Source organism: Echeneis naucrates, chromosome 12, assembly GCF_900963305.1.
Source record: "Echeneis naucrates chromosome 12, fEcheNa1.1, whole genome shotgun sequence".
Taxonomy (NCBI): Eukaryota; Metazoa; Chordata; class Actinopteri; order Carangiformes; family Echeneidae; genus Echeneis; species Echeneis naucrates.
Genome location: NC_042522.1, coordinates 5,053,349 through 5,079,474, shown reverse-complemented (window position 1 = coordinate 5,079,474; position 26,126 = coordinate 5,053,349). Strand labels below are relative to the sequence as shown.

Genomic DNA, 26,126 nt, shown 5'->3' with positions numbered 1-26,126 from the left:
ACAGAAACCATCCCGTTCTGAAGTCCTCTGAAATACTCTAGACCTGCTAAAAGATACCCTCAGAGAACTATCAGTGACACCAATAAAATGAACTGCAAATGTGACACAAAATCAAAAACCTTGATGGATGAAGAAGACCTATTTATGCCACTGGAAACAATGGGAGTGATTGCAGTGTAACCCTAACCTGCTATGCCCACGCATAGTTTTACCTACACATCCCCTATGAAAAATTTGAACCTCAATTTTTAGCCGATCTTTTCTTAAATCTCATAGGCAAGAGGTGAATGTACTATGTGCTTGAGATTATGGTATTGACTTCCAGCACCACAGTGCCATTAAACTAACAGTTTCAAACAAACAAACAAACAAACAAAACAACAACAACAACAACAGCAACAACAACAACTCTTATTTCTGCTAAATTTGGAATTCTGGAAAAATCCAGAAATAATCCACATGCAGTAACACTTTTGTCCACTTGAGCGCAGCCAAATTACACAAACAAGATTCATCAATTTGATATGGAAATAATATTCTGAGATGCAAGTGACACAAAGTTGCATTAAAGGCTGTGGTTTGCCTACCTGAAGCTTAAAGTAAATCCTATGTAGGTTTTCATAGGAATGTGATGTGATATTTTAGGTTGTAGTCTGGGTCAAACATCAGATGAGCTTTCCATGTAGACTAGACTACAATGTATGTTTAAAAAAAGAAGACTACAGTATATGTCATAAGCCAGTATTCAAAACTTTGTGAAGACGGGCTGCATGTGTCCACTGACAAAATGTCCGATCACTTTTGTTTAAACCAGCAAACTGAATTCTTAATACAGCTGAAGAAAGCAGAGGCAATGATAAATGCGGGTTCGCTACAGAAACCAAAGACACGACCTAGCCTATGCTTTCCTCTATCATATTCAAACCATGTGCACAAGTCTTACTGTGTTAACTGACATTTCACACTCATAATGTACTTTGACTCAACTGTATGCTTAAGGATAAACGCTAAAATCAATTTAGAACAGCAAAGAGGGTGAACGCATATAAAGTGGAGAGGAATGTATGTGTTTCTCTAGGACACTGCAAAAAGAAAGAAGTGTGGTTGCCAAGAGGCCAAACCTTTAGCCGTCTCATATCATGATGGCCTTGCAACGAACACTTACAATTTTCATAGTACCTTATAAGGTGGTAAGATAATTTTCAGTTGAAAACCCAAATGCCAAATATAGGCTCCTTATGGGAACAGTGCATGTGCCCATTTTTCGAACAAATGAGGATTTTACTGAATGATGCATGCACTACAGTGCACTATAGTGATTCTAAAAAAGCTGAAATAACCTTTTGGCAAATGAAGTAGAAATATTCCTACATTATCATGTCATTGTAAAGAGCTCCTGTCTCCTGTTTTAGAGTAAAATTTGAAAATGTATATTGCTCCACTCAGATGTCCAAAATAAACTCTTGAAGGAATCCTCAAATGACAAGCAAGACTCTTGGTGGATAAAAAAAATATATATTATTTTCTTTGACCAAGACAATATTATGTAATATGTTAATCAGGGTCTTTTCTGAAGTAGAAGAAATATTCCTCCATGCCCTGGAGACAGATATAAACAAAGCTGACACTGTTATCATGCTCTCTGTCCTTTCATCTTTGTTCCCGTGTATAGTTTGGTAGAAAGAAATGCACAACAACCATTTGAGGAAGGATTTTCCAGTTTCCAAAGATGTGGCCTTACAAGGAGCCATTAAAAGGCTTTAAAAAATGACCTAAACCTTACTTGAAGCTCACACTCATCTTTATTCCTACTTTATATGTGTGAACTGGTGTAGTCTGTGCTTACAAGGGATTCTGCACAGCAGAACCTTGATAGTGGTGAACTGAAACTGAATGTGCGCGTGCTGCCTCCACATTTATTTAAAATAAATAAATAAAATTTAAAATTAATTATACGCCATCCTCATTGTCAGCAATGAAATCCACAGCTGTAGAAACTGAATACGCTACTGGCTGAGTTATATAAGCTGCTGAACAAAATAAAACATCTCACACTGCATCTGACGAATGGATTAACTTTATTACCAGATAATGAAATAAGCAGTAGCCCATTGGTGTAATTTGTACTAATAGGGAGAAAATATAACAGTTTTTCAATCCATTGTTCACAGTGACAGCAAACATGATGTTTACTGTTTACTGTCTTACAAAAAGGAAATAACAACTATGTATTGCCTCATCTCAGAATAATATAGCTTTTTATTTATAGCTATGTAAGTGCAAAAGATTCCTATGACTCATCCTTTAAGACACAAGTTTTGATTATTGGCATTATCACTTAACAAGAACATCCCATTGACAAATAAACAAAATTTACTTGTAGTAAAGCAGTGGGGACAAAACAACCTTGATAGCCCACTTATTTATAGTACTTTTTTATTCTTATCTCTGACTACTGTGTGTCTGAGTAGTTACAGATGATTTTTTTTTTCCTTGTCAACGATCAGTCTGACAGTGGCAGCAAACAGTTATCATAGTTTCTGAAAATAGTCTCAGTTTCAGATAGACAGCAGATACTGTAGGCTGCAAAGCATGACACTCTAGAAGCTATCTCACCATCTGTGGAGATTTTAAGTGAATCCTTTCTTTTCTCTAGGATAAAGCACGTCTATGTTCTCTCATCGTGTGTAATCCGTTTTCTCAAAATTTGCATATGCAAAAAGTACAGATATGTCATGGTCCAATTTAAGTGTACAAGAGCGAGACCACTTTAGGTCTAATTTATTAGATACATTCTTGATAAAAAGCCAGAGAGCAAATGATAGAGCTGACTGTGTTATATCACAGACAGGGTTCCTCTGTCAACATCCAATAACTCTGTAAAAAAACAAACAAACAAAGAAACAAACAGTGATATCTGCAGTTGTACCAGGCTATAAAATGAAAGTGTCTACTGGTGGAATGTAGGGATTTATTGACATCTAAATTTGTATCCAAATTTATCTATTAATCCCTTTCAAAATAGAAAAAGAATGTTTAACATTATCGGATGGCTTGGAAATCAACATTGAACCAAAAAAGGTGTGGTGTCGTCAGAAATATCAGCAAATTACCAGTAAATTACTTTAAAATGATAGAGCCGGCATATGTGTGTTAAAATTTCTTTTTCCAGTACATGCTAGAGATCACAATTTAGTAGCGTAGTTAGCGTAGTTGTAAAATTATTATTATTATTATTATTATCAGCACAATGCCCACAGCCAATCAACTTAATGCCCTTGTGCACTTTGGAAATGATGCAGATAATAATGTAATGTGGCATAGAAATGTAACACACTACTGTCGGGCACGGTGAAAGACGAGAAGAAGGATTTCCGGTGTGTCCAACCAATGAGCTGGTTCCACATGCGGACACTGAACACCGCATTCGACTTACGCGAGAGCTTCAGCGGACAAACGCGATTGGTGCCGATCGGGACGTTGACGATTCTGCACTACACACGCAGAGCGGTGAAGGGTGCCGAGCTGTAACTCAGCCACATGTTTAAACCATCTTTTTGGTCCACAATTGAGCGTTTTGAAAAGAAGAGGGAGGTGTTGAAAACCATCGACGGAGACTGCGATGTTGATATGAATAGTTTTTTGAAGGTCTCGTGGGAAAGCTAGCGGACCACAGCCGGCGAATTCAGGCAGAGCCAACAGCTAGCGTTAGCCTGTTAGCTACCATTAGCTCCGGAGCCGCTAATCCCTCCGCTTTCGCCAGACACCTGCCCGTTGCGCTGCCAGGTTTTATTCCCGACGAACTGCTAACAGTACACACTCGCTCGAATATTTTCAGGTATTTCTGTCGTAAATCACGGAGTGACGCCGAAAAAAAAAAAATAACCGCGACAGGTTGAGGTCGGGACCATCAAGGCGAAACAAGCGGTGTCCTCAAGTGGCCATTCACCATGGACAACGCACACACAAAGACGGTGGAAGAAGTTTACAGCTTTTTCAACGTGAATGAAAGCACCGGCCTGAGTTTAGATCAGGTGAAGAAACAACGTGAACGATATGGACCAAACGGTAAGGAACTGATCGTTTACCCGGTAGGAAAAACAAGCATGTGTGTTGCCCTGCGAGTTATGTAGCCCGATGAATGGGCCATGCCTCCGGCATTGTAACGGGCGACCTGCGGAGCTATAAAAAAAATAAAACGCTGTTGACGTCATGAGCTGTATGTTGAAATATTAGGGAGCATCACTTTAGTGACTCAGTCAGTTCTCAGCAAACCATCATCCGTTTTAATGTGCTTCTCTGCTGCTAAGCCATATGCTGCAATTTTACACCAAATAGTTGCGTTTGATTAACTGCCTGTCCTCTTTATTTTTTTCGCTTGTGTCGTGGATCGAATGATCTGCAGAACTGCCAGCTGAGGAGGGTGAGTGCACCATTGCATACATATGAATGTTTACTGCTTTTAGTCCTCCTTTAATATTTTCGTCGAAAATGGGCGGAGAAATTGTTGCTAATTTTGCTGCATTGGCTTGACTTAAATTCATTTCTTCTAGGTAAATCCCTTTGGGAGTTGGTGATTGAACAATTTGAAGATTTGCTTGTGAGAATTCTTCTACTTGCTGCCTGCATATCCTTTGTAAGTATAACATTTTTGTGTGGATGTGGTTTGTTCAGTGTTCATTCGATGTATTTGTTTTTTATATATATATGGCCAATGTAATATTAAATAAAAAAATATCAAAATTATCAAAATTGCTAGCAGATAAAGTCCATGAGCAGATTCTGATATTTGTATAAGGTGGTGAGTTCAACACTCGACTAAAGATACGTTAAGAATGTAAGCATTTTCCTGCATTTGTACTGTACTAGATCAGTGAGAGGGTAATTCACTTTGAGATGAAATAGAAGAACCTTTAATTTCCTTGTGTAGTGTGTGTGTTTTTTTTTTTTTTTTTTTTTTTTTGAGGGTGGGAGTTGGGGAGGCTGGCCATCTGCCATTGTTTATCTTTATCTCTTCCGCTGTCTTTCTTTTCACTGCTGTAGATTTCTTTTATTTACTGTGTGCAGCTCTGTTGACCTCCTAGTGTAGATGGTCCACTTCTTATCAATGCTGTTCATAGTGAAGGAGAAAAGCGCTCAGTATCTGTCTGATGACAGAACCAATATTATCTTCTTTTATCATTCTGTCTTTGACATTTTTCTGTAGGGTTTATATTAGGACATCAATACAGAGAAACCCAAAACTATAAGCAAATGCTGACAGGTACTTACTCTGGAAACAAATTATTGTCACTTTAACATGTTTGCTGTCTATTTGGCTTGTGGTTTGAATAAGCACAGTGTTATGTATTTGGCAGCTGAGTGGAAGTGACAAACATTTCTCTTATTAAATTTCATGGCATAAATTTGCGCAATGCAATCCAGAGACACTTGTTTATTGCAAGTGTCAATATTACACCTGTGTCCAGTTCTCATGTTATTGTGAATAAATCACAGCTCTGGAAATAAGCAGACATACCTATGTTTAGGTTCTTTTCACCAAGAAATGGCAGTTCCTCTTTAGTTTGTGACAGTGTCACACATTACTATATGTGACAGTGTTTCTAATCGCCCACAGCTAGCTATCTTTGCAAAGGTCAATCGGTGGCAGTATCAAGCAGAGTGTAAAAGTGGTAACACTTTGTCTTTGTTGTATACCAAAATTTGTTTAAACTTTAAATTAATTAATTAATTTAATTTTAAATTTGATTGGCCAAGCCTAAATAGGTTGTTTAACTAGAGGATGGGGGCTTATTGGGATTTTGTCTGACACAATTCACTCCTGGGACAGATTCTGTAAGAGGAGAAATCGGTTCCTGCACTATTAATCTCTCTGACATGACTCAAAAAACAAAACTAAACACTGGGCTCTCTTTCTGCAACACTGGCAGAGGTTGGCTTGATATTTATGGTGAATTATTGTTCAATGCTGAAAACAATTATGCAAGATATTTAAAAAGCCAATGCAAGGTTCTGAGAGGACTCCCATGGTCAAGAGACTGGCATTTGTTCATTACAGAAATATGAGAGAATATTATGTAATAAAATCCAAATTACCTGCACCCTGGAATCAAAGTTGCTTGAAGCTTCTATATCCATGTATACATCTTTTCTAGCTTCACTGTAAGACTAAATTAATTTTGGTTATGATGCAACATAAACTATCTTAGGAGGTGTACATTTAATCTTCTCAAGTTCTTTTGTAACATATTTGTACTTGTGGGATATTGCATTAGACTAAGCTAAGGGGAAAATACATTTGGAAATCCATTTAATACACAAGTTGAAAATAGCTTTCTACCTCCTGTCTGCTCCATTCATACCATTGACATGAAATGGTTTACCACACTGATATTATCAATTACATATTGTTGAGTTTTTGAAAGCCCCATCCACTCTCATTTTGGTTGAGAATATCATATTGCATGGAATTTGTGTTCCAAGATTAAATTTTCAAATGTTTTCAATGGGTTCTATTTTTGCAATAAAACCTATGTGACCAGAATTCAAATTATTATCCACTCCAAATACCTCTTGGTGTGATAATCCAGCAAATAGGATAACTAATTTCTGGTTGTTCTATCGAAGTGTGTCAGAGTTAAGGACTTAAATGCTCACTGTATTTCACACTTTCTTTTTCTATGTTTTGTGTTTAGGTGTTGGCCTGGTTTGAAGAGGGAGAGGAAACGGTTACAGCTTTTGTGGAGCCTTTTGTTATCCTACTTATTCTCATAGCAAATGCCATAGTAGGCGTCTGGCAGGTAAACACCCTTTATAAATGCATCTATGAATTGTTCCAATTTGGAAGTTGGGAATGTAAGTACATGGGGGGATCTATGTAAAATAAGGATTCTTTCTGAAACTGAAACCATCAAAGTAAAATTGTTCCAACAGAGCTCATCATTTTAATTTTTTCATAAAATAAAAAAAAAAAAAAATAATAAATTTGTGCTTGTTCCCTTTGACTGAGCGGGGCAACATTTAGTCTGAATGAAACAGAAATATTGATTTGTTGTAAATGTTGCTCATGAGAAGCCATTTATTTCTCTGTTCATGTGTTCCTGCTAAGGATTGGCTTTGCCTGAGGATTTACAGTCTCATTTCCTTTGAGAGGCATTATTGATTGTCAAAATACACCTTAATTAGCAAGCAAACACAGTCACAGACATGGATGGAGGCCCTCACCTGCACACAGAACAAAACCTGTTTTCTTAGTTTTTTTTAGTCTGACGCCCATACCAATCAAATTCAGAGTGAAACAGAAAACAGTGTGTTACCCCAGAGTTACTCATGACAGGTGGGTGCACCATGCATTTTTCCTTTGTTTGGCAGGTTGGGATTAATGCACACGAAAACTGCCCAAAGCAGAATTAATTTGCTGTATATTTGGGATGTCACATTAGGGAATTAACAAAACTGTTGAGCATGTTAAGACACACTTTTACACTAGACTTTACATTTCCATTCACAATCCTCAGTGCCTAGAAGCTCCAGTGAATTGTAACTTGTTAATATTCAAATTATTAATGTTAATTAATGTGTACGTGAGTTCATTTGACCATGGAACCAGTGTTAAGTATTCAAGGGTTGTAGGTGTTGTTTGTCAATTTCATGCTCATATCAGAGATCAAAAGTCCATCTCTGCTTGATAGAATGTCTCCTGGGGAAAAATGTCTCAAACTAATTTGAAGAACAGAGTCTGATTTGTAAATAAAACTTGAGCTCTTTCAGACTGGTTAAAAAATGCTCACAGCTGCTATCATCTAACCTTTGCTAGCAATGGAAAAGGCTTTAATTTGCATACTTACTTGGGTCAAATGACTGCACTAGACACAGGTATTTATTGCTCCAAATGGCATTAATTTAAATGCACCCTCCAAGGGAACATGTTGATTTTCCGTACTGAGTTGTCTCTCAGGGTACAATAACTGTCAACAGATCTGTACCTGCTGAGTGCTGTGCAGTTAATCCAGAGATATCATGACTACCCTGCCCTCACGGATGAAAGTGTGAGCTGCATCCCTGAAACATTTTTTAAAAACATGCAAGTGTCTTGCTAGCATCTCTTTCCTGTGTCTGTGTGTGCGTGTACACTCTAAAACTTAATGAAGTGACATTGTGTGTCCTCCAGCAAACTGAGCTAGCAAGGTAAAAGGTGTTGACTGTGGATGTACCTAAAACAACTTATACCGGATTAACTTTGGTATAAAAAGGGGTATTGGTAAAATTGATTAGAGGAGACATATGGTAACTTGGGTGGATCTCTCCTGGTTTGTCTTGTAAATTAAATGCTTGCACGAGGTCCTGCTGAGAACCTTAAATTGTTAATTAGCTAGTTGTTCACCTTAGTTAATGCAACAATAAGTGATGCACTGGTGGTGGTAACAGAATCTGCAGCCTTTTGTTGTCATTTATGTGACTCTAACTGTTAGTACAGCCATTCTTCTGGGGAAAAAAAATGTCCTTTTGCATGCCCCCTCTAAATTAATTTCACTTTGTAAACACTCACCTTTACTGGCTGCAATTTTAATGCCTTTGTGTCCCCATAGCTTTTTTCCTTCCAAAAACCGTGCTTTACTGGGAGCTGTTAGCCTGTCAGCTATGTCTTTGTGAGTGCTTCCTGTCTGCCATTTGGGTTGGGAGCTCCCACTCAACCTGTTCCATCTGAGGGCAATTTGTCAGACAAGGAAAAGCCAGCATTAACATTAAGGCCCAAAGTGAGGAATGATTTAGGATGGAATTGGGCATGCAAGAGCGGAACATTTGGAGAGAGGAGGACAATTGTAGTCCTGTTGTGATGGTTAAGATAAACACAAGTTCCAACAATTTTTTTTTGAAATGAAAATGAAGGAAAAAGCTTTTTTCCTTTTTTAATTTCATAGCCATTTGTAACATGTTCAACAAGTGTTGACATAACTGTTCCAATGTCTATAGCCATGCCATGATGTGCACTTATTTTATTTATACTTTGCTTATGTAAGGATTAGGTTTTCCTCTCACACTCTTATTAGTCAATTTTGAATGATCATGCTTCAGCTATCCCAGCACATACAGGACACAGACTACACAATTCCTTCTAGAGGTGGGTGACAACCTGTTTAACAAACAGTCACATAATTTTTTATACCCTTTTTAAATGGAATGTTCCAGTAAATCCATTGTTTTCATAATACCCTCATACATTTAAGACACAGGTCTTTAATCCAAAGTTGTCCACAGCTTTCCTTAGCTGGATATGTAGGGTTACACCAACCTGAGTAAAACAGTCAACATGTTCCCGCTAATGCTTCCTTTTTAAGGTGGTTGAGTAGATTTGTCATATTACCTTTGGATATCCCAACCACTGCTCGACAAACTACACAGCTAAGTTTGCTTTTAGAAATATTTGGGTGATAAACCAACCATTTCAACACTGCTACTGCTGATTGTCAGTTTATGAACATAGAAGGGGTCCATAGAATACTGTTGGTACAACAAAAATATTTCAAAGTAGATCATGGATGATTTCAGGCCACCCACATCTATAAATTCTGTGCTTTCTCCTTATGTGAATTAATCATTTAATCCTTTTCCTACTGTTCAGGAGCGAAATGCAGAAAATGCCATTGAAGCACTCAAAGAGTATGAACCAGAGATGGGGAAGGTGTACCGCCAGGATAGGAAAAGTGTTCAGAGAATCAAGGCCCGTGACATTGTGCCAGGGGACATCGTTGAGGTCGCAGGTAAGGTGGAAAATATTAGGCATGCAATCATCAGACAGGGTGTGCCAAATAAGGAATGAAATGTAAGAAAATAGGTCAACAACAAAATCACTTGAATTACTCCGATTTAAAAAGTTTGTCAACACAAAGAAATGCAGATCGAATCAAATTTATCTCACAGATGCTTTTGGTGACTGTAAGGTGTACACTTGATGTTCATCATCATCAAATTCTATAAACACAGCTGATCTCTCATCCCGTTCATCTCCCATGACAATTTCAGAATAATGATAACACATAATAAGAAAAGCAGTTATGCAACACAAGAGTAGAGGTCCAATCTGTTCCTGAACATTTCTTGGCTAACCTCATCTTGGATGAAGCCACACATATATTTATCCCTTCTGCGTCACTGGGCCTCATTTCTCCCAGTTTCTGTGGGCTGTGTTTTGTTTGTTTGTTTTTTTTTTTAACTGATCAGTCTTTTCTGGTTGGCCTCTTTCTTCTTTGATCCTTCTTTCATTTTCTTGAGATCATTTTTAATTATTTTTTCTTTGTTTGTTTATGAAGTAGCTTCCACTTTCTTTCTCCCAAACGTTTGTCAAGATGGGTTACAGAAAAAAAAGATATTTTCTCTCAGACTCTGTGGCCCAAATCTGTACTTGGATATATATTCAGTGTAGATTAAGAGAACTAAAATTCTCTTTATAATTCTCATACTAAGATTTTTTTTTTTTGAGACTATAAAATATAAATAATATAACATACACTTACTTTTAAAAGAAGACACAAGACACATGAGCAAACTGCATACATATGGTCTTAAACAGGATGGTTACAAAAGTACTGAGAATGGAATTGATCAACATGTAAAATTGGATGGTTGTGTGAAAAGCGCACATTCCTTTCTTTGGACACAGTGAAGGTTTTACCTACTTCTCTTTGCTGTCTCAACTATAGAAGACACATCACTTCATGTATTCCAGTCTTATAATGGTTTTCATGTTGTTGTGTTTTCACGTCTTCCCTACAGTATTTGCTTCAGTTTGTTTTGCTGCAGTATGAAGTGGTCATCCATAACTGTAGCTTGTTTTTCTCTGTCTTGTGACAGACTCACCTCCTTTTGTATGTTTGGTACAAATTTTGAGCCACCAGCTGTAACAAGTGGACACCTAACAATCATCTTTTAGAATAAATAGATGAGATGTGTGTAGAGATGTCTGTAGCAGCCTTCACTTCACTCTAATTATGTGCTTAGATAATATTGTTTTAGTCTTATTCACATATTGAGTGTAAAGCTACCACTAACAAGATTTAGTAGTGATCCAGCACAGGATATAGAGCTGTTTTACTTTAGGTGAAGTTCCTGTTGAGACAGCCAAGTCTCAAGAACACTCATGACAAGCTTGTGATCGCATTTATTCCCAAGACAAATGACCTTGCAGAGGTCACAGGTATTTCTTGGTTCCAGCTCTGGTTGGCAGTGATGGGATCATGAAATCTGAGTTGGTGTAAAAATTTTTTACTTGTGGTAAAGATCATGATTATATGATATAAATGTATGTTAGTGGAAATAGCTAATTATACACTCTTAGCTAAACTTTCATAGGTCAAGAAACAATAACAATTTAATATATTTATAATCTCCAAAGCTGTCATGTTTGTTTTCACAAGATGTGATATCAGAGCAGGATTTCCTGCTGCTGTTTGTTTGGAAATTGGCCACTTGTACTGAATGAATGACCACCTATAAAATATGCTTTTATTGTCACCATTAAACGCACCAGTCTCTTACGTAGGGGGAAAATATACAAAATCTTGGTTTAAAGTTATTGAAACAGAATTTGTCTACGTTCTATCCCCTTTTCTCATACAATGATCTCCATCTTGTGTTTTCTTGCAAATGCAAAAATATTTGAGCATTGCCTGTCAAAGGCTTCTTCTGCGTTGCTGATCATGCAGTAACATAATATATAACAGTAAGGTATAGTGTAGATAGCTTTCACATGTCCTTGAACATTGCCAAAATGTCTTTCTTTTATAACTCTTAGTGTCAAAGTTCTTATCCCCCTTGTTTGTCCTCCCATATCTTTAGTTTCTGGCTTGTATCACCTGCATCAGTATGACTTGCTGTCCCTCAGTTGAGCAATTCCTGCCCTGTCTCTTGACGACAGTGAGGTTTCATTAAAAACCCCAAGTGATTCTACTGGTTTAATTGACTGCCAAAGCTCTACTGAGGCATTGTGGCAATTCTTTGCTTCTTTGCTCTCTGTTGGCTTGCTTTTGTTTCATCTCGCAGTGACTTATTGGACATGAGTTTTTTGGTTGCCAAAGTGATGGCCTTGACCCTTGTAGCAATGACATCCTGTGCACAAGGAATAAAAGAATGTCCAGTCTTTCTTTCTTGGTTTCCCTCTCTTTGATTCACTGTCTGGTTGTATTTTACTTGGATGTGTCTTACACATAAGACTGCTCATTAGGGAAGCCAGCAAGGCAGGGTCTATCTTTTAGAAAAGGCAGGTTGTGTTGAAACAGGTTTTATGTGCTCCAGATGACCACGTGGCCATATTTCCGCTCTCATGTATAAGAATATAGGGTGGTCTATCCATCATTATAGCAATGCTATTTGTCTCTGTGTGTCACCTGCTACCTGTCCATTCAATGTTTCTCTGCTTCTAAGGTGATAAAAGTATTGCTCTATTCTTGAGGCACCATGGAAGAATTACATTGTCATGCATGTTTGTGCATGTTTGGTCTTGTGCCCCCCCCCCCATTTATAAGAGTTCAAGAAGGCTGTAGGACCTTGAAATGTCTCAGAAGGCTGTAAGCCTACGTGCTAGGACATCGGAGAGTCTCTGTCTCTGGCAGAGAAAACCCCCTAAGGAGCTCTAAAATTTCACAGACCTCCCATGATGAAGAACAAAGCATTATATGAGAGAATTTGTGCAATAACTCCTGTTATGAGTGATAATGTTGACTTCATCTCAGACTTTGATAAATGGAATAGTTCCTATTTCCCTAGATTCATCTCAAGAGTTGAGACTAAATCATCAGTGAAATCATGGTAGGGTTTAGATAATGGTCAGGATAAAAAAGGGAAAGTGTGGATGCAGACTATGGCCTGGACAGGGTATGAAGATGACATTACCAACTGTTACAGTGTTATCACTTAAGTACAGCCAGACATTTATGCCTCACCCAAAGGAACAGATAACACAGAAAAAAAATCCTTTATTCTCATGGGAGAAGGAAAGGTCCCTATCCCGCAGGCTGTCCACTCTTTCCCAGAAAAATAGGAGCTAAAAAGGGTTCTCTCTGTAAGATGAAAGGAAAGATGTCGTCACTTGCCAATTCTGGGTCAGTGCAGCAGGATGATTACAAAATTACTATTAATATATTGCAAAAATTGTTTGTATCACCCTTAAACAACAACATTAATTTCAAATGTATTAATAATTGCAGTATAATTTTTAGGAAATTACTGGTTGATATATACTCTGCTGTTTGTGAAGTAAGGGGTTCATTATTCTATTGAAAGTAGGTCTACTTTTGATAGCCTAAATAATAAAAACGTCTTCTTGCTAGCAACCTCTGATTCTATTTACAGTATCCAATAATGGGAAGTAACTAGGGAAGCGTTTCACTATTTCTTCAACATGAGGTTTTCTAATTAGTGACACTATAGAGGAATTATCACAGAGGACTTTGAGTCTTCAATATTACCAGCGGCTGCAGTTTCTTATCTCCCCTGTGTCCTCCCTCATGCTATGCTTGTTCACCTCTTCCACTATCTACTGTGTGTTAAAGGAGGATCTAGTTTGAAGGCAGGCAGGTGATGATGAAGTAGTTTTAACATCCCCTACTCAACTGAAGGACCATATTTGGTGGTGTAGCTAGTACAGTCCACAAGCACTATCACTCACCATCAGTCCAGCATTAATACAAGTTATAGTAATATGATAAATTTTTAATTTATTATCACAGTTTATAGCAAATAAGAAACATTTCAGTTTGTTTCATGGATTGCATGTTCCTTGTGTTGAATTTCCTCACTTCACTCTTTGTAAAAACTGTCAAAAGCTCATGTGAATGGTGGGAATGAATGAGCAGTCAATACACATAACATGTCATACTGTTTCTATTTCTATTCATATGAACTGGATTCTCCTCGCTTAGAACAGACATCTTTTACTCCCCACCTCCCCCAAATCCAACAGCACATGTCTGCAACTGATCAAAATAGTTTTCCCATTTTTGGACGTGTGTTTTGCAGGACTCATCTGATCCCTCTTCCCATTCTCTCCTTTTCACTGATCTCTTACCCTCCTCTCAGAAGGGTACAGTGGAGGCTCAGTTAGTTTACATGTCCGTCACCACTCTCAGCACACTGCTCTTTTAAGAGAATTTTGGTCATTGCTTCATATTGCTTTTACCTTAAATTAAACATGGTGTGTGTCTGTGTGTGTGTGTATTTAGCAGTTATTTATTATGTTTACCCTAAAGCATTTTCCCATTTTATTGGAAAGTTCTAACTTTAGAGGTGACTTGTTACATGTAAGACATTTACATGATGCCACTCATCCTCTTGATTCATTTGACAATTGTCTTTATACACTCATACTTTCCTTTTTCCTTCCACAGTTGGTGATAAGGTGCCTGCAGACATCAGACTGTCTTCTATCAAGTCAACAACACTGAGGGTGGACCAATCAATTCTTACAGGTAAAACAGTTCCAAAATATTTTACAGTCCTTTTGTCTGTGTATGTCTCTCTCACCCATTGTTGACCTAATACTGTCCCTCATGTTTTTTCTTTATAGCTTATTTACTGTATGATTATTTCTTTGCCTGCCTCTGCAACAACACTCATTTGATCAATCCTGATGCAGTAAAATACAAAAAAAAGCAGTTTTGGCCCCTTTTATTACAACGACTTCATTATACCCTGTGGCCAATGGTTGCTAAGTCAACACCTCAACAAAAAGATGAGTGTATCATGTGAATAAAAGGAAAAGTGAAATCCACAGATGGATAATTGGGCAGTGAGCTTAGGGAAAGAGAACACTGTGGTGGATAATGCGTGAGAGAAGAGGTTTATGTGAATCAAGTCCTTAAATCTCTTGTCTTGCTCTGCTGCCTTAATTGGTAGCAAATTCCTGGGGATATTTTAGTATTTCAACTATTTTTCTCCTCTCTTCCTTTCCCCATTCATGGCCTGTCAAATACTCAGTGCCTTACGCTGTCAGAACAGTGAAGTCTTCAGTTAATTACACGCACAAAAACACAGTGCAAGCACACCATCAGATATAGGGTTTGAAAGGCAATGGCAGTGCAGAATTTGATAATTGTCAGGCCTGTTTAGTCAGTCTTAAAGCCTCTTCCACATCTGCCCGAAGTGTGAGCCAAGCTTCACTGCTATCAATTTGATATCCTGCAAAGGGAATCTGTCAATGCTTACCCCTCTATCTTATGTTTCTGCTACCTGCAGGAGAGTCTGTGTCTGTGATCAAACACACTGACCCCGTGCCTGACCCTCGTGCTGTCAACCAGGACAAGAAGAACATGCTCTTTTCAGTGAGTGACTCATGAGACCGTTTTTGTCTGTCCAGTGTTATTTCTAATCAAATCAGTTTTTTTTTTTAAATATATATATATATATATATATATATATATATATATATATATATATATATATATATATATATGTGTGTGTGTGTGTGTGTATATATGTGTATGTGCATAACGCTTATATAACGTAAAATCACAATGAAGTAACTTCAAGGCATTTGCATATAGAGCAGGACTAGACTAAACTCAGTGACAAGGAAGAACTTCCTTTAGAGGCAGAAACCTCTGGCAGAACTAGGCTCAAGGTGGGTGGCCATCTGCCTCAACCAACAGGCTTGAGAGGGAGAGACAGGGTAGAGAGGGGAAGGGATAGTATGAGGGATAAAGAGAACGAGAGTTTACATAATTCATTTAGGAAAGTAATACGTTAATGCTTGCTACATGTTGACTCTTGTGTTTGTGTGTCTTTTTGTGACAATTCAGAAGTCGTTTTACTAGTTTGACCTGCATGCTTGATGTTTGTACTGTTGTCTGCTTTTCACTACTCTTTCACAGGGCACCAACATTGCAGCTGGTAAGGCTATGGGTGTGGTGGTGGCCACAGGCGGCAACACGGAGATTGGAAAAATCAGAGATGAGATGGCATCAACAGAGCAGGAGCGCACACCTCTGCAGCAAAAGCTGGATGAATTTGGACAGCAACTATCCAAGGTTACTATTGAAGTTGCATTCTTCTCTCTCTGTTTTTTAATTTTATTTGTCCCTTAAGATATAATCGATAAAATAAATACACCTATTTGTCTGCTCAGAATGTACAACATTCCATTAAGTTAATTTCTAGGAATGATATTAAGTTGCATGCTTTATAAATTATGATTTATACACTATGATTCAAGGTAATTTCGTTAATCTGCATTGCTGTGTGGATCATCAATATTGGACATTTCAATGATCCTGTTCATGGAGGCTCCTGGATTCGAGGCGCTGTCTACTACTTCAAGATTGCTGTGGCTCTGGCTGTTGCTGCTATCCCTGAGGGTAAGCTGGAGAGCTGGACAAATACAGATATGCTCTTAAAATGCTATTTGTCTTGAGATATTGTTCTCCAATATTGTGCTGTTACTTAGGCTACTGGAAAAGTTGGTTGGAAAATCTTGTAATCTGAGTTATTTTTTTAATGCTTCATGTGACAGGGATAAAGGATAGGACTGCACTGCAGTTAATGAATGTAAATGGATGAGATTTTTTTCCCAAATATAAATCTCTCTTGCCTATGTCTTAATCACCCTCTTCTGTGTTTATGTTACTGTGCCTCTCCAGGTCTGCCTGCTGTTATCACTACTTGCCTGGCTTTAGGAACACGCCGCATGGCCAAGAAGAATGCCATTGTCCGCAGTTTGCCCTCAGTGGAGACCCTTGGTTGTACATCTGTCATCTGTTCTGATAAGACGGGCACGCTGACCACCAATCAGATGTCTGTGTGCCGGGTAAGCATACAATCAATGCTGGCTGAAATGGAAGAAGCCAGAAATTTCTCATCTTATTAATTTCATCTATAAAATTATTAATCTAAATGTAGAATAGGATGGTAAAAAATATCCAGAGTTCCATCAATTTAAGATAATTTACAAATTTACAGACTTAATTATGAGGACATTTCAACAAGAAAGGAATTCTTAACTTGAATGATGTTTGATCAACTCACATGTTGTTAGCCAGGTCTGTCTCAGCCTTGCAATGAACAATTCAATGATTTGTACAGTGAAACGACAGAAAATCAAATCTATCAAACCAAAGTCCAAACCAGAATAACTTATGGTTCATGATAAATGGCCTCCCATGTTTGACCCTCTTTTTCCTGACAGATTGTTTTGTAAATTGGGCATCAATACAGTTCATGCTGCCTTGGATCTAATTGCATAAACTGATCATTTCAGCACATTTAAACATCCTAAATTAACAAAGAAACAAAAACGTACTTGCTGCTAATATTTTTTTAGGTTTTTTTTAACCTGTGGTCAATTTCTTGATCCCAAAATTCAAATTTGCCCAAAAGTTAGTATTCAGTTTAGTTTACAACCAGAAAATGGTCTCACTGGGGGAGTGTTTGGGTTGACTGCATCCTCTTCAGGAAATCACTGCAATTAGCAGGGACAAGGCCTGCAGTGCACAAAGAATTGGTTGTTTCATACCCGAGGGAAAATGGAAGATGAGTACAAAAATAAATTGAATTTAGAATATTTTGAAACTGTGGCCATACATGGAGAAATAGCTAATAATGGCAGAGATCATCTGTCTATTCATTTACTTTTTTATTCCATAGGAGCATGAACTTGAGGCCATCTAAACTACTCTCTATATCCTGACTATTTTAGACTTGAAATGTGCACGATTTCCCCATCAACATTATTTCATTTGTTTCTGATCATTTTAAATTCATCATGCTCATCATGCCTCCTGTGTTGTCCCATCTTTCTCAGCTTTTTATATTGCCACTCTTCTTTTTTCCCCTCTTCCCTCCTCATTCCACCCCTCCACCCACCCCTTCTTATTCAGACAGCATGCTGATCAGTATGCAGTAGTTAGTCACTTGCAGCAAAACCAGCAGAGTTGCATAACTGACCTTGTGGTGAAAGATTCTTTCTCTCCTTTCATTTGTTCTTCACACTGTGTTTTTTAAAAGTGAATCTCACGTTTCACATTATGTTTCATGTTAAGCAATTTTGAAAGGCTTCTTTTAGAAACCAATCAGATGCTAACTCTGGCTATTTGACAGTCACTTAAAGAAGAACCTGTGCTCAGTATCTGCAACATCCAAGCAGGGGAGTTTCATTTTCTACATCTTGTGTTTTGGTTAGGACCACCACTGACCTTATGTATTGTTGCCTGAGGGGAGTACAGCCATAATGCATAATAGTATTCAATCATAATGCATAATATTTTCATCAAGTGTGTGTATCTGTTCTTGACTCTCTTGAATACTTGACCTAAATCTATTTGTGCCTTACAGTGACTCAACTTTATATGGTGTATTCATGAGAAACTCTGCGTCTGTGTTGCTGCAGCATGACATTTATAGCCTTCCCCACCAGAGTTCCCGGTGTCTGTTTATGCTCAGCACTTCATTGTTTTATCCTGAAGGTTTCTTTTGGATGGTAGTCTGCTGCCATCTGCTGAATGCAATGTCCCTCAGCCTCTCAGCCTTTTCTTCTAATTAGGAAGCCTTTGTACACAGTGGGTTTGTTGTATGAATAATAAGTACTATTCCTTTTTATTTCTAGATGTTTATCCTTGACAAAGCAGAGGGCGAGCACTGTTCCTTAAAGGAATTCAATGTAACAGGCTCTACATACGCCCCAGATGGGGAAGTGTGAGTATTAAGTGTTGTTAGCGTCTGTATTAACAAATGAGAATAATTAAAATTAAGCAGTTATTTGTTTTTAACTAATTGCTCTTTTCTTTTTTCTTTTTTTCTTTTTTTTTTATATAACTTGTTTTCTTTAGGTATCATGATGGAAAACCAGTTAAATGTTCCCAGTATGATGCCTTGGTGGAGCTGGCCTCTATCTGTGCTCTCTGTAATGATTCCTCACTGGACTATAATGAGGTTGGTAGTGAATAATTTTTCATTGTTAACTGCCGCTTAATCCTTGACAAATCCTTTTTGTGTTACATTATCTACTGAGGATTGACTATTTTTGTGTATATGTCTCTGTACAGACAAAAGGTGTGTATGAGAAGGTGGGTGAGTCCACAGAGACAGCTCTCACTTGCTTGGTGGAGAAGATGAACGTGTTTGATACTGATGTTCAAGGCCTGTCTAAGGTTGAGCGAGCAAATGCCTGCAATTCAGTATGTAACATTAATTTCTTTAAAGTTATATCCTCATTAGAGAAACTGTGCTATTTGATATGCTTAAACAGGACAAAACAAACAAAACGCAAGCCATTCACTTCTTTTAGGAAAGTGAAGAACATGCTTATTGCTGTTTTTTTTTTCTGCAGGTCATCAAGCAACTGATAAAGAAAGATTTTACCCTAGAGTTTTCCAGAGACAGGAAGTCCATGTCTGTATATTGCACTCCCAATAAAGCCCGCTCCTCCATGGGCAAAATGTTTGTAAAGGTAAGAAATAACTATGTATTAAAGTTAAACTAGTTTTCCCTAACTTGATAGTATTAAAATAATGATAGTTTTCCTGGGATTGTTAAAAATATTTGTAAGTTTATCTTGTTAAAACATTTCTTACAGACTGCCATTTGTACTCATTCTCTTGCCTTTGCTCATAGGGTGCTCCTGAGGGAGTGATTGACAGGTGCACCCATGTCCGTGTAGGCAGCAACAAGGTACCATTGACACCTGGAATCAAGGAAAAACTGATGTCTGTCATCAGAGAATATGGAACTGGCAGGGACACTTTGCGCTGTCTGGCTCTAGCCACTCGAGATAATCCAATAAGCAAAGATGAACTGGTGTTGGAGGACTGCACTCGTTTTATTGAGTATGAGGTAAGAGCTGGGGCAGATTGATATGGCTGGATTTTATTGAACCTTTGGCTTCTAAGGTTATTATTCTGTAGTTATTTTAAACAACAATTATTTCTCTTTTATCATCCAGACTGATCTGACATTTGTCGGCTGTGTGGGCATGCTGGATCCTCCCAGAGCAGAGGTGGCAGCTTCTATTAGACTCTGCCGTCTTGCTGGCATCCGAGTAATAATGATCACTGGAGATAACAAGGGTATGTTGTGAATGAAAATGAACGCACAAATATCATTATAGTTTTTACAAAATATTCATTTAAGAACATTTTACCACTATTCATAGATGCACTGTAGTCCAGCATACTTGAATACACTTGAATCTGAGAAAGCCCTAGGAAGTAAATAGTCTTCTCTTATTTACACTACAGGCACAGCTGTGGCAATCTGCAGGCGAATTGGGATTTTCGGAGAGGACGACGATGTCTCCAGCATGGCTTACACTGGGCGAGAGTTCGATGATCTGTCCCCTGCTGCTCAAAGGGAAGCTGTGGTCAAGGCTCGCTGTTTTGCTCGTGTTGAGCCTTCGCATAAATCCAAAATTGTTGAGTACTTGCAGTCCTATGATGAGATTACAGCTATGGTAAGAAAAAGGACATGCTCTTGAGTCGTTGATTATTAACTCTAAAACTCAAGTAATTTTTGAACACTTGGAAACGTAAGGTTATTTATGATGTCCTGCACTGCTTTTAATCCTCCCCTCAGACTGGTGATGGAGTAAATGATGCTCCTGCTTTAAAGAAGGCTGAGATTGGCATTGCTATGGGCTCAGGCACAGCAGTGGCCAAGACTGCCTCTGAGATGGTGTTGGCTGATGACAACTTTGCCACTATTGTAGCTGCAGTTGAGGAAGGCAGAGCCATTTATAACAACATGAAACAATTCATCAGATACCTCATCTCCTCAAATGTGGGCGAAGTTGTCTGGTAAGAATGACTGGTTTAGACATACACCCACATAATACCCTCTATATCTGAATCCCACTGATTTATACTGTTCTTCTTTTATGTGTAGTATCTTCCTGACTGCAGCTCTGGGCTTCCCTGAAGCTCTGATCCCTGTTCAGCTGCTTTGGGTCAATCTGGTGACCGATGGTTTGCCTGCCACTGCACTGGGCTTCAATCCACCAGACTTGGACATCATGAACAAACCCCCACGCAATGCTCGCGAGCCCCTCATCTCTGGATGGCTCTTCTTTCGATATCTAGCCATTGGATGTAAGAGAGGAAAAGTGGATAATTATTGTGTGGCAGTAGTGTGTAGCATGTTTGTTTTTTTGTTTTTTTTTTTCTCCCCCCTTCTTTTCTCCAATGTGGATTCAACAAGTAATTTTAGGGGGTATCCTCATGTGAACTGATCATTGCTGCTGTTTCCTGTTTTGTCCTGTTCCCTGAAGTATGGTAGAAGAATTAACCTTGTTTGCAGTCATATAGTGATGCCGATGGTTAAATGTTCTGTCAGTGCAGCCTAATCAGTTTAAAACTATTAGCAATTAGATACTTATAATTTGCCACATTAACACGATTGAAATGTAGGCAATCACAAGAAAATGCTCCCACGTAATTACTGTTTTTTTTTTTTGTGTGTGTCGTGTCAGTTATTACCTATGTCATCATATGAATGTATGACTGATGTATTTTTGGTCACCAGGTTATGTGGGTGCTGCCACAGTTGGTGCTGCAGCCTGGTGGTTTGTTGCTGCTGAGGATGGGCCCAGAATTACCTTCTATCAGTTGGTATGAACAACATCCAAAAAACTATAACCCCAACACTCAGACACAAAACATGCTGGCTGTTTACTTCCAAAACGCCCTGGTCCACCAAAACCATGGTAAAACTCAATAATTTTTAATCTTCCACTTCCTGCAGAGCCACTTCCTGCAGTGTGGTCCAGAGAATCCAGACTTCCAGGATATGGACTGTAAGGTGTTTGAGTCCCCTTACCCAATGACCATGGCCTTGTCTGTGCTGGTCACCATTGAGATGTGCAATGCCCTAAACAGGTCAGTGTGAGCAAGGTATCTTGCTGCAGGTCTGACTTTTCCAGCAGGATTGTACTTGATCAGAAGAAACAAATGTTTCCCCCAGATGTGAATGACTAGCTGAGCTCCACGTTTATTTATTTATTTATTTTTTACTTGTACCTTTTGTGTACTGTATACTTAGACCTAACTAGTGTCTTTCCATTAGTACTTGAGGTTTGTGCTATATCCTCTTGGTCTTTATTTCTACATACATTAAACGTACAATGAACATCTATTGTATCCAAACTGTGAGTGAGTTGTTAACAAACATCTGCACATGTTCTTGGTGTGTTTCAGTGTGTCAGAAAACCAGTCCCTGCTGCGTATGCCTCCCTGGGAGAATGTGTGGCTTCTGGGAGCCATCTGCCTCTCCATGTCTCTTCACTTCCTCATCCTCTATGTGGAGCCTCTTCCAGTGAGAAAGACGTCTTGTGGTTTTAGTCTTGATTTTGTATTGGAAAATGAAAGCATGTAGACTAAATACTGCGATCATGAATTCTGAATTCTGCTAAACATTAAGTTAAATTGCCAACCAAAATTGCAAAACATGCCCTGCAGGCTGAAGTGACACTTTTATCTTGTGCTCCTTTTCAGATCATCTTCCAGATCACCCCTCTGAATCTCACGCAGTGGTTGATGGTGCTCAAGATCTCGCTGCCTGTTATTTTACTGGATGAGCTTCTCAAGTTTGCTGCCAGGAACTACCTGGAGCCCGGTAAAGACTTGGAGAAGCCTGCCAGCTCCAAAGGCTGCACCCTGTCTGCATGTATGGAGGGAATCTCCTGGCCCTTCGTGGCCATTTCCCTCCCTTTGGTTCTCTGGATCTACAGTTCCGACACTAACATGGCCGACATGTTTTGGTCCTGACTGACTTGAGCACAACCTCGACTTTTCCACCCCCACCCACCCACCCACCCTGCCATCACTTCACTCTTTCCTCTCCCGTCCCCCTCTCTGCCTTCCTACATGTGCATAGCTAGCGTGTGTGCGCACATTTGTAGAGTAAGTGTGTGTGCTTGTGCGTGCCTATTGTGTGTGTGTGTGTGTGTGTGTGTGTGTGTGTGTACGTGTACGAGAAGGACCAACTTAAACACATGAAACCATAATAGAAATTGTAGAATAATAGAAAATGTTAACATTGAGAAGTCCCCTGTTTTGAGTTGGGATAGGATTTGTGAATGGGTGAGGCTTTAACTGCGAGTGTTAGACGACCATCACTCCTGTAGCTGTGGACTGTTGCTGGTTTGAAAGAAAATATACTGTTGCCATTTTTTTGTTAATGTGAATATTGCCTCTGAGGTTTATATTTTTAATGATTTTTGGGAAGATCTTTTGTCTCATGTCACTACAGTAACAGGAGATTGTTTTGCTTAAATTCCCTCTTCATGGAAAGAAATTATTGAGATATCAGAAATTCATTGATTTGTACAGAGAATGAACACTATTTTATGCAAATTTTTTTTAATGGCTCTGTAAATTTTTTGACCAGCGTGGCTTAAACATACCGCCTTGATTTATTTTGTAATGTTTACCATTGTGTCTTCAGTATAAACTCAGAACTCTTTCAGAGAGGACCACCTCCATGTGGCAGACAAGAATGGGGAAAGGTTTGGGAGTGAACGTTTGAATGCTCTGCTTGAAAGAAAAAAACAAAAAAAATTCAGAACAGCAAAAGCCGCATGTCCTGTGACCAAGCATGAACTGTGTGGTTTTCATTCCTGATTTAATAGCGTATGCCTCCCACCCCCTCCCATCTCCCATCTCCCATTGTTTGAATATAAGTTAACTTCAAGGATATATATATATATATATATATATTTCTTTTTTTTCTTTTTTTTTTTTTTTATATTACTGTCATGATTTGAAAAATAAGCCAGTTTTTCTGCACTTGGCAGAGCACAGCTACCTCAATATGATAAAAGAATTGTTTTTACTCATCTTTAGATGCTTTTCCTCAATGGTCTTGCTATAGCATAACATCTGAGGTGTGCCCCTATTTGCTTGTGCAGAAAACTAAGAACACAACTTCCTTCTAACACTTTTAAAGATATATATCGTTTGTATTGATTGACCTTCATTAACTTTATTTGTTTTTTACTTTGGAGACAGAAGTGGTTGATGACCATTGTTTGATTCAAAGGACAGTAATATTAAAATCTTAAGGAGAAAATACTAATACAAAAACTCCAACTTAAACTTGGATTGTGAATAAAAACCCAAAATGTTGTTTTTTACTTCAAGGAAAAATACATTTTTGAACCCTTTGAATCAAAGTGTTTTCTTTCTTTATTAAATACAGTTGAAGCCAATGGTTATCAACGTTATTCATATCCAGTGTTTTTGTATGTGCATTCCAATACTTGAATACAAATAAGTTCAGACATATGAATGCTTCAGTTTTCTTGGCACAACATGATTGGAAGGAGATATTCATGACACAGTGGAACAGATCTTGTGTGTATTTGACTTGCAGGCTTGAAAATGTAGAGATCTTAGTTTGTGCTGGGGATACCAGACTTTGTGGTAGTATATACATGCTGGATCAGAGCCCATACTGTCAACTGCACTAATCCTATCCATCCAGCATCCTTTTGTATGGAAATTTCCAAGTGTGAGAAAGCCCCCATCTAAAGCATGTTCTTTTTGGAGTGTATAAGGCCTGGGTTTATTCGCACTTTGTGTTTGTGATCCACATAACAACTGTGTGCTTTCTTCCTCAATGCCTTCCATTGGCTCCCCTGTCACTTGAGTGAGTATCCAATTGTCTTTTCACATACTGAACCAAATGTCACCTCCCCGTAGTAGAATGTAATAAGGCAAGTAGATGGCAAATAAACTTTGATGTGAAATAATGACCTCTAGGCAACGTTAAAACGCCAGGAGCTTTAATGCGACTCTTCATGTTGTGGAGGGATGATGGGTTTCCAGTCCATCTTTCAAAAAAGAAAACAATAACAAACAGAAACCTGTTGTCAATGTTGTTGCGATTGTGAATGTCACTGTGTGCTGCTCTTTTCACCACCTTGACACTTGCTTATATTTGCACAAATTATACCAGCTTTTGACATATTGATGGCGAAATTATAATTTTAAAATGGGCCAAAGAGTTTTGTGTTTTTGTACTAACCGTTTTTCTTTTCCTTTTAGGTTGGCTCTCATAAAAAGCTTCATAAAACTTAAGAGTAAGCTTGGAGGCTGGAGTTGTTCTACCATCCAGCATGTATGCTCACTCTAACTTCACACACCTCAGATACCATGATGACCAGCTGTGTGTGTGTGTGTGTGTACGTGTGTACCTTTGCACCAAAAAAAGGTTTTCACACAAATAAGACCAAATACATAAGGGTGTATAGTATATAAAATAGTTTGTTTGGAAACATTGATCTTTGGCCCCATTTGCCACAGCATACAAACACACTTATACCTCTTTGTGTAGACACTATATCAACATTTCCAGTTTTGTGTGCAGGGAAGTTCTCATCACCTTTGACGCCCCTTCCTGCATGAAACATTTTTCCAACTTGCATATTAACTTATTAAAATCTTTAGAAACCACTGGGTTGAATGGTCTTAGCTGTACATCAGTGTACAAAAATCATGCATGTGTTTCAGCTGTATCTAGGCTTTGCAATTTGTATTTATAGATTCTAATGTATAGTACGTCAATAACATTAAGATGGATATATATCGTAGATATTGGAAATCACTGTTTTTATTGTAACGGTTTGAGGATATTTGCACAATATTAGTCCATGACAAGTGACTCATGCTGAACCTGACTCTACTTGAGTTTGATTTTGACCCCCCCCCCACCCTCCTTAAACTGCTGTAGGCCGACCACTGAACCATTTACATCCTGATAAATTGGTCCTTTTGAAGTGAGGATTACAGACTGGTAATCTTGCAATACAATGGTGTTCTCCTGTTTTCTTATAGCCTCTGCATTATTATTATTATTATTATTATTATTATTATCATCATCATGTATCCTTATCAACTGCTGTAAAACTGTGATCTAATGTGAGGGCGGCGTGTGCTGTCCCATCTGCAACTCCTGGTCAAAGAACTATATTAACCATGTGTAAAAAGATGATCATTATTGCAGATTAATAATGATTGTAGATGCATTACTGAGGTTGTGGTTTCAGGTAAATAAAAGTAATATAGTATTTAAATTGTCTTTTTTCCTTGTTTTAGTTAATGCATGTTTACATGGGCAATATTTAGTTTTAAACAAGTAACTTTATTACTACT

The 26,126-nt window shown here is 38.3% G+C and overlaps 1 protein-coding gene across 3 annotated transcripts; it reads left to right on the top strand.

The window, feature by feature from the left end:
* Positions 1-3,463: 3,463 nt before the first annotated feature.
* Positions 3,464-26,030, top strand: atp2a2b (ATPase sarcoplasmic/endoplasmic reticulum Ca2+ transporting 2b). 3 transcript variants are annotated; one of them, XM_029515102.1, is made up of 24 exons: positions 3,464-4,068; positions 4,406-4,423; positions 4,554-4,636; positions 6,696-6,800; positions 9,623-9,761; positions 14,382-14,462; positions 15,229-15,314; positions 15,864-16,019; positions 16,205-16,346; positions 16,629-16,795; positions 18,590-18,678; positions 18,813-18,915; positions 19,029-19,160; positions 19,313-19,432; positions 19,597-19,815; positions 19,925-20,048; positions 20,220-20,431; positions 20,554-20,774; positions 20,863-21,065; positions 21,499-21,584; positions 21,718-21,851; positions 22,170-22,287; positions 22,467-22,587; positions 25,020-26,030. In XM_029515102.1, exons 1-24 carry the CDS (start codon positions 3,951-3,953, stop codon positions 25,031-25,033), a joined length of 2,991 nt encoding a protein of 996 aa, XP_029370962.1. In that variant the 5' UTR covers positions 3,464-3,950; the 3' UTR covers positions 25,034-26,030. The 3 variants fall into 3 exon arrangements, with proteins under 3 accessions (XP_029370962.1, XP_029370960.1, XP_029370961.1); XM_029515100.1 differs by lacking the exon at positions 25,020-26,030 and having other exon boundaries at positions 22,467-24,971; XM_029515101.1 differs by lacking the exons at positions 4,406-4,423; positions 25,020-26,030 and having other exon boundaries at positions 22,467-24,971.
* Positions 26,031-26,126: the final 96 nt, after the last annotated feature.

Coding starts and splice junctions, on each gene's coding strand:
- atp2a2b (XM_029515100.1), top strand. CDS start 3,951: ATGGACAACGCACACACAAAGACGGTGGAAGAAGTTTACAGCTTTTTC. Junction 18,916..19,028: donor CCTCACTGGACTATAATGAG/GTTGGTAGTGAA, acceptor GTCTCTGTACAG/ACAAAAGGTGTGTATGAGAA. Junction 21,066..21,498: donor TCGATATCTAGCCATTGGAT/GTAAGAGAGGAA, acceptor TTTGGTCACCAG/GTTATGTGGGTGCTGCCACA.